At 34.2% G+C, this 8,468-nt stretch overlaps 1 protein-coding gene across 4 annotated transcripts in view; it reads right to left on the bottom strand.

Moving 5' to 3' along the window:
* Positions 1-1,299: 1,299 nt before the first annotated feature.
* The window catches only part of GFRAL (GDNF family receptor alpha like), a 63,100-nt gene continuing 55,931 nt past the window's right edge, over positions 1,300-8,468 (bottom strand). For 3 of the 4 annotated variants that reach the window (XM_045057673.1, XM_045057669.1, XM_045057672.1), the window contains 3 exons: positions 4,871-4,966; positions 4,708-4,780; positions 1,300-2,300 (listed from right to left, as the gene is read on the bottom strand). In XM_045057673.1, the coding sequence (XP_044913608.1) occupies positions 2,237-2,300; positions 4,708-4,780; positions 4,871-4,966 (233 nt within the window). In that variant the 3' untranslated portion in view covers positions 1,300-2,236. The remainder of the gene's footprint in view (positions 2,301-4,707; positions 4,781-4,870; positions 4,967-8,468) is intronic. The other variant, XM_045057671.1, reaches the window with a different exon arrangement.

Genomic DNA, 8,468 nt, shown 5'->3' with positions numbered 1-8,468 from the left:
GGGTTAATGCAAGTTTTCAATATTTATTTTTTAAGTTTTTAATGGTCGTTTATTTTAGAGAGAGAGACAGCGTATGTGAGGGGGAGGGGCAGAGAGAGAGAGGGTGACACAGAATCCAAAACAGGCTCCAGGTTCTGACTTGGGGCTTGAACTCATGAACCAGGAGATCATGACCTGAGCCAAAGTCTGACATTCAACCGACTGAGCCACCCAGGCGCCCAGGGTTTTCAATATTTCCTAGCTCAACACTGCAGTGCATTTTTAGCACGCTGACATCAGTGTTCGCCATCTTCAGTCCATCATTTCCATTTCTGCCTGCCTGCCTCTTCTCATTCATATATTGGATGTCACTCCCTTGTTTCAAACTATTTTGTGGCACTTTATAGCTTTCCAATTCATTCATTAAACAGTTTTTATTAAATGTGTAAAGAAAGGGATATCAGAGATGAACCAACAGATTCAATCAGCATGTTTACAATTTACTAAGAAAAACAATGATGAAAAATAAATTGCAGTAAGATATAGTAGCCTAAGATGGGGAAGCACTGAGCAGGAGTACCTAACTCCAGAGTAGGGAAAGGCTGTGAGGAAAGGCTTTCTAAAGAACAGAAGAATGAAAGATGGGGGTGGCTTGTGGGCCATGCTCTGAAGGGGCCAGAAAGCCACATTTATGGTATCTTGACTTCTGAGCCACATGTTTAAGGACCTTTTGTGTCTCAGTCATGGTGTTTGTCAGTTTTATGTTCCATATTTTCTCAATTTGGACTCCCTGTCAAGAGACAGCTGATTCTTTAAAGTTCTCCAAATGCTGCATGTGGATTCCTGCTTCTGCAACTCTACCCCCAATGGCCTGTTCATTCTTGCTGGTCTAGGAGACAAGATTCTGTTTTATAAGGGCATCATCTATTTCACACTGTCCTCACCTTCTCTGCTGTACATGAACATATTTCTAAAAGCAACTTGACTTCTTTCCTCAGTTTTCCAGAAACAGTTTCTGTTTCCAGGACATTAGCAAGCCCATGTTAAATGGCAGGGATTGGAGAAAGAAATGTCTACATTCTCTTCACATAACGTAGAGAGCTCAAAGACTCTTCAATATGTAGAACTCCTTGAGGGAGATTTGTGACTCACCAAATCATTCTTCCCTGTTTTAAAAGATAAAGGATAGCTTTTTCAGTTACTTTGAGTAATGATAGCCAAATGATAACTTCAAATTTAATTTAATATAGACTATTTAATCTGAAGCATAGTAAACAATAGAAACATAGCAATAGATATGAGACGAAACAGAAAATATTCAACCTTTAAGTGTGAATATATCACTATTTATTAATATTCTCAGATTATTGAATATTTGTGTCTCTGTGCCACTGTGGACAATTAAACCTCCTATTCATTCATAGCAGTGGGTATTAATGTGATTGCAGAGAGTTGAAAAGCATATATATACCAAAAACTAAACTAACAAACAACTTGTTCACAATTTTCTAATCACAATTGCACTCTGCTGCCAAATCTGGCCAAAAGTAACAATATAGAATATACAATTATAGTATTACTTTGTTACCAAAGAAGTTCATAGTAATTAACATAGAAAAAATTAAATTCACAAATGAAGTATGTCATTATTAAAATGCATATTGATTTTTTTCAGGCAATGTGTTGTTCTACATTTTTGTATGAAATAAAGATACCAAGTTACAAAAGCAAAATTCTACAGTATTTAAGTTACAAAAACAAAGATACCATGATGTGTGATGTGACACTGAGTAAGAATACACAAATAACAAATTATACTGGATATATCTATTAGCATTTTACTTTTGGCAAGCCAATGGGAATTTGTAAAATTGATCAGAAAAAAAAAACCCTGCTAACCGTAATATGTCATATTTTGATGCAACTAATTACTATCACATGGATTCAAATTTACCATGAAACAAATCATGCAGACTGTAACTTGAGATAACACATTTTGCCTTCAAGGGAGACTTCAATTTTCTACCAATGTCATAAAAGATACCACCAGATATTTTTACTCGAATATCTTCTTAAGACAAAAGTAAATCTAACACCATGCCATATTACCATTTCTTATATTATTATACTAACGATCTAATATCATCAGATCCATCTTCACATTTTCCTTATTGGTGGCAGATGGGATATTCTGTTGACTGGTACAAAGACTTCCTGTAAAGAAAGTGATTGTTAATGATTCGTGACTCTTAATGAATCATAATTCCTCCAGTATTTGGACTGGTGAATGATCTCTTGTTTGACTTGATATTCTGGAAGTTCTATATAAAAGTAAAAGTAAAAGTTAACAACATGCCATTCTCATGATTTTTACAAATGAGCTTCTGTGTGCTTAGTTTTGGATGGATTCTATGCCCAGAGAGAAAAACATAATCAAGTTTCTGAATGTAAAGTCCCAATAGTCAAATATCTTATGGTCTTTCTAAGAAGCATCATGCATTTAACTGTGATTGCCAAGAAATCATTTTTTTAAAGAATCTTTTAAATTACATTTAAGTTTCCAATTATTTATTTTTATTTAATTTTTAAGTTTTAAATATTAAAATTTAAGTTATTGGTTTCTCTGCAAATTTCTCTGAAGACTGAGGGTTGTTTTAATTTTGCATAACATGAAACAAATGTAAAAATGCTAACCTGTGTTGCAGAAGGTATTCACATGGATTAAACCTGACTGACCACTAAGAGAGGGAACAATGTCTGAAGTGGCTATCAGCCTTCTTTCATTAAGGAAGCACCAGTCATCTCCAGATGTAGGGTAACATGAGCTTTGTTGTTACTGATGCTTTTGTTTGCTTTGTTCTTTTCATGACAGCGTATAATTTTGTCATTTACTTAACCTAGATCATTTACTTTCTGGATCATTCAGATTAAGGGTTAAGGATCAATTTTAAATCGTATAGAAAATAATTTGTAACTAAATGTGGTGTACTTAAGAGTATGAACGATTTGCCTTAAAATACACATTACAGTAAATTCAAGATTTTTGTCTAAAACATCCACAGTCTCATGCAATGAAGGGAGAGGCCTTTCTATGCAAATGAGAAAGGAAATGAACTTACAGCTGACACACAGGGAATTTCAATAGGCAACACCTTATTTATTTATGGCACAACGGTAATCTGTAAAAACTGACTGGCCTGTGTGGTAGATACTAACTTTACACATTATGTTTGCCTAAGAAATAAAGATTCAGAACAATTAAAATAAGATTTTTGCTAGGCTAGAAAACCATCTGTGCCTCTCTGAACAATATGTCTGTGATGGAATGTCTAGGTAGGCCCAGTAACTGAACAGTGCTCTCAAATATTTTAAACCAAATAAAGTTAAGTTTAATAAATCCCAATGTCATTTTCCCCCTTAGAAAATGATTCTAATTATTTGGCCTTTAAACTGTATCTTGGAACCCAAGAAACATCTTCTCATACAAATACAGCTTTTAAAGCCTTGGAGAAAAGCAATGCGTTTGGGTACTGGTGTTGGTAAGCTCCAAGTTAATGGTTCAGTGGAGTGGGATCCAACAAGTGGATATTACATTTCAAAATAAATACATTTGAATATCTTTAGTCAGAACATAGACTCCTATGCCTGAGCTCTTGGTACTGCCCTACACCTCCTCACTTAAGTCTTTGATTTTATCTGCCTGGTTGTCAAGGCCTCAACAGCGCCAGTTTTCTGAAGGAGCAACACGTATGCACGCACTGGGTAGTTTACGGAGTCCTCCTCTGTGAATGTCATCAAAGAAATGTCTATTGTTGGGTGCTCTTTGCTAGGCCTCATCGTACTGATAAGTATTTTACGTGTGTGTGTGTGTGTGTGTGTGTACATGATATATATTCATATATGCAACAGACATATTTCTTCATTACATGATACTCAAATTATACGCAAATATACACACATGTATAATGAATAAGCCAATGAACATCATTGATTTATAAATACGAGTTTTCTTAAATGAAAGATAAGCAGATGGACACCATTTATACCTATTTGTCAATGTTAAATAAGTGGAAAAATTTAGACCTTGGACATTTAGAAATCTAGAGATTGATATATCGCTAATGTTAAGTCTCGCATGGCCGCTGGAACATTACCGCATTCCAGCAACGAGGGCAGCCAAGGAAAAAGATTTGGAAAGAGTGAATGAATGTCAGGAAATAGTAATAAGTCTTTCTAAGGGTCCTTGGGAGGCCTCATTAAATCTCTTTTAATAATTGCATATTAAAACATGAACAAAGTTTTTTTGCACATAAGAAATTAGAGGGAAGAGGAAAAATTCAGGTAAATATAAACTGTGTGAAGCACACAACAGCTCCGTGCTGTTAGCTGATCAATTCTGCAAATGATTTGAATAAGGAATGCAGCAAAGTTCAACTCGGATTTTGTAGGAAAACCAGGGGAAAGATTGATAACAGTTTAATTGGGGGGAACAATGCACATGTGCTTGTAAAATGCAACATAAAAAAATTCTCCCTGATCACATTTCTCTTGCATGTGAAGACTTAGAGTAACATTTCCATGGACCTATCCCACATTAAAAAATGATTTAGTATGTCTTAACAGAGAAGCTTTCATTCTCAGGCCCTTTGTAAAGTCTGCCATTGTGAAATGTGCTTTAACTAGGCTGATTCTGTTCCAGCCCTTCCCTTCTGAGTTGTATCCAGTTACCTCAGCTTGAGCATAACCAGGAGAAGGATTCCACAGGTGACTGTCATGCACATGACAGCATAGATTACTTCTCCTAGAAACACAAGATTAAAAAAAAAAAAAATTAATGGATTTTTAGTGAGAATAAATAGTAAAAATAGAGGATAGATTTTTTTTAACTGACCGTTGAAGGGGGAATGAAATCCACTTAGAGTTATTTCCTTCGCATGTTTTCTTTTATGCAATGCAATGCCTTTGACATTAGACAGGGTCGGGTAATCTGAAAGAGAATAATGAAAATGAGATTACAGTATTTAAATGTTTCACATTACTTTTTCTCCATGGGTTGCAATTTGCTTTATATTGTATTACAGAGCAGCAATTTATTTATTACACTATCTTAATAAAATCTGATAAAGATAAAAGTGGGAGCACTTTCCTTACATTTTAACACCTCTTTTTTCTACCTTTTAATCAGATCATTTCTTTACAGAAACTGTTTTGTCTTTTTTTTTTTCCAAATGATAATTAGAAAAGTGGATTACACTTTATGGCAGTTCATTGCACTTTATACAAAGACTAGGGGGAAAAAGCAGCAAGTTTAGGCTACCCATTATGATAAATAAAAGATTCCTTTTTTTTACAAGAATTGTTGTTTTAATGTGATTTTAACAATATCAATTCTCCCTAAGACTCACTGTAGTTATGAATTCCAATAGACTTTCTAAACTACAATCACTCTGTTCACCCCTCCACTCAGACTTCAACATCCAACTTTACTTATTTCACTATTATGTCTCTTTTAAATTCCTTCAATTTCTATTGTTGCTACCTATTTTTTGTTACCCTTAGGGGAATCTCCTGGCTGCTCTATGGCCGTAGTCTTCATGGGAGTATTTTGCTAAATGCATTTCTAACTTACTTCACAATTCACAAGAGAAAAATGTGTGATCCTTAAAATTAATTAACAGGTTCATTTTAGGTGCCTTTCACTGATAATTTGAAATGAAATCACTCCTAGCTTTGACTCAATTCAATGCAAATATGAATATCAAACATACCAATAGCCCAATAACCAATTTCTTTGATGATGAAGATTCAGGTAAAATTTGAGTCTTTCAAAAAGGTGAAGGATCTCATGAGATAAATCTTCCTCTTGAGACAGGATTTGCTGTCCTCTCTGATTGTTTCATGTACTTTGAGAACTGGAACACTAAGTATGAGTAGACTGCTGTTTGTAGAAATGAGTGCATCACATAGTGGAAATACATCTGATGACAATAAGTGACAATAGGGTTTGAGTAGGAAGGGAGATGAGAAGACATATTACCATTAGTCCCATTTCATCCTCTCTCCACCTGGCGTTGCTGCTGTTCAGAAGCCAACTGCTTGGAAGCCAACATTTGAGGTCTATGTTAGGAATAATCACCAGAAAGCACAGAAGACAGACTTCAGATCAGTAACAAAGGTCTCAGGGTGGAGCCAAGAGAAGGAGCCAAACATAAGAGGTAGAAAAGTGAGGTTGTTGTTTTTTTTTTTATTAGAAAACCTATTTTCGAGAAGTCTAAACTCTAATGCAGTGAAAATATTTTAGCTCAAGATTTTTAAATCTCTGATTTACATATTGGATTATTATATATTTCTAGAAGTCTTTCTTAGGAACTGAAAAATCTGTAATGCAATCAGTTTACATTACTCTTCTAAATGTAAAAGTAATAAAGGTAGATTGTGTAATTTGTTTTTCAATTTTTTGGTTATAAAATATTTTTTGTTGTTCACTAAAGTTAGAATAGAAAAATTGAGCTATTTCAAATACCATTTTTATACTAGTGGTTTCTTTTTTTGGACGGATCTTAATCAAATTTATCTTACAAATTTTAGTGAAACAACTTATATTAAAAGTTTAATTCAAATCAATTCAGAATATGAAGAGTAGTTTTACTTTAAAAAAAATCTATGGTGGCTCAGTTGGTTGAGTGTCCAACTCTTGATTTCAGCTCAGGTCATAATTCAAGGGTCCTGAGATAGCCCTGTGTCAGATTCCATGCCGGGTGTGGAACCTGCTTAAGATTCTCTTTCTCTGCCCCTCTGCCCCTTTCCCCCACTCATGCTCTCTTTCTCTCTAAAAGAAAAAAGAAAAGAAAAAGAAAAAAGAAAAAGAAAAAAATCTATGGCATTTTGTGATGTTGTAAACATTTAAAAATGTTTTAATTCTATAGCATTTTGAGGCAGATTCATGGTTCGAATGTAAACGTATATAATGTACACTGGATAATTATGTGAATGATGCTATATTTTCCTTTATGAAATTCTATCCCTAAGTACATTTGGTCTAGTTAGGTACAATGATTCATCTTTGCATAAGAAAAAAGGTCACTATTTTGACAAATTAGGCTACCTTTTAAATATATCTGCCTAAAGTGATTGTTAAACATTCACCTAGCAAAATTTAGAAAGAATCGTCTCATTCACTAAATTTCACTCACATGGAACTCATTAACAAAGTTATAATAGATCAATGACAGAAATGTTAGCTAATGATCCCAGTGAAAATTTTAATGTGTCTAGCAATCACTCCACAATCTTAAATATTGCCCCCTAGGAGGATACCGAATATCAGTTAGAGAGATTAATGTTACAGAGGGTTTCTTGGCTACTGAAGCCCATTGGAGATTCTCTTCTGCCTTTTATAAACAGTGAGGTTTACAATGTTTTATAACCATGAAATTAAAGTCGGCAGAGTTAATAACCAACCTCGGTCCCACACCATCTGCTATATTTATAGATAAACACTGTCAGTGACTTGTTTATCTTAACTCGTACCCTAGAGGAGTTAAACACTATTATGAACTATATTGTAAAATCCCTGTACATTTGACGGGAAATCAAGATTAATTTCAGCCTTATGTTAAGAACAAATTTAAATAGTGTTCTCCCCAAATGAGCTACAGAGATCTGATCATTCCTTTTTTTTCTTTTCTTTTCTTTTCAAAATCCTTGTGCAGCAGTGGCTGAGGGCTGATGGGATCTAAAACTTTACTTTGTATAATTTATATGATATGGTAAATACATAATTAAAGATATGATACATCATATAAAATCTAATGATTTAAAAATAAATGTCATGGGGTGCCTGGGTGGCTCAGTCGGTTGAACATCCAACCTCAGCTCAGGTCATGATCTCACAGTCTGTGGGTTTGAGACCCGCATCGGGCTCCGTATTGACAGCTCAGAGCCTGGAGCCTGCTTCAGATTCTGTGTCTCCCTCTCTCTCTGCCCCTCCCCTGCTCATGTTCTGTCTCTCTCTGTCTCAAAAATAAAAACATATAAAAAAATTTAAAAATAAATGTCAGAATAGTTGAAATAGAAAGTAAATATAATCACAAAAAAACTTTTGCAGAGAATAATTTAAAAAATATATTTTATAGTTATTTATTTTAATTGTTAATGTATCACATGGCATAGTTAAATTTTATTGTCTTCTTTCCATTTTTAAGGAAAAGATTGCCAATACCATGGCAATATCATAGTAAGAATGAAAATTCAAGGACGACCTTCTTGCATATCCAAGGATTGGAGCTATTTCTAATTTGGCCATTATTTTCTCACCTGAAGGTATTTCAGTTCCCAAATTGGAAATAATTTTTGAATTTTTTCACTTAATAATCAGTAGTGATATTCATGTATCATGGACTCTTTCAATTATTAGTGTATAAAACCTTCTAAGATGAATCTAAAAAGCGTTGCAGTTGGGAAGAAAGGAAAATATATAAACATCTTTA

The sequence above is a fragment of the Felis catus genome, chromosome B2 (genome assembly GCF_018350175.1).
Source record: "Felis catus isolate Fca126 chromosome B2, F.catus_Fca126_mat1.0, whole genome shotgun sequence".
Lineage (NCBI taxonomy): Eukaryota > Metazoa > Chordata > Mammalia > Carnivora > Felidae > Felis > Felis catus.
Note: the sequence above shows the minus strand (reverse complement) of the source record. Positions and strands in the feature narration are given on the sequence as shown.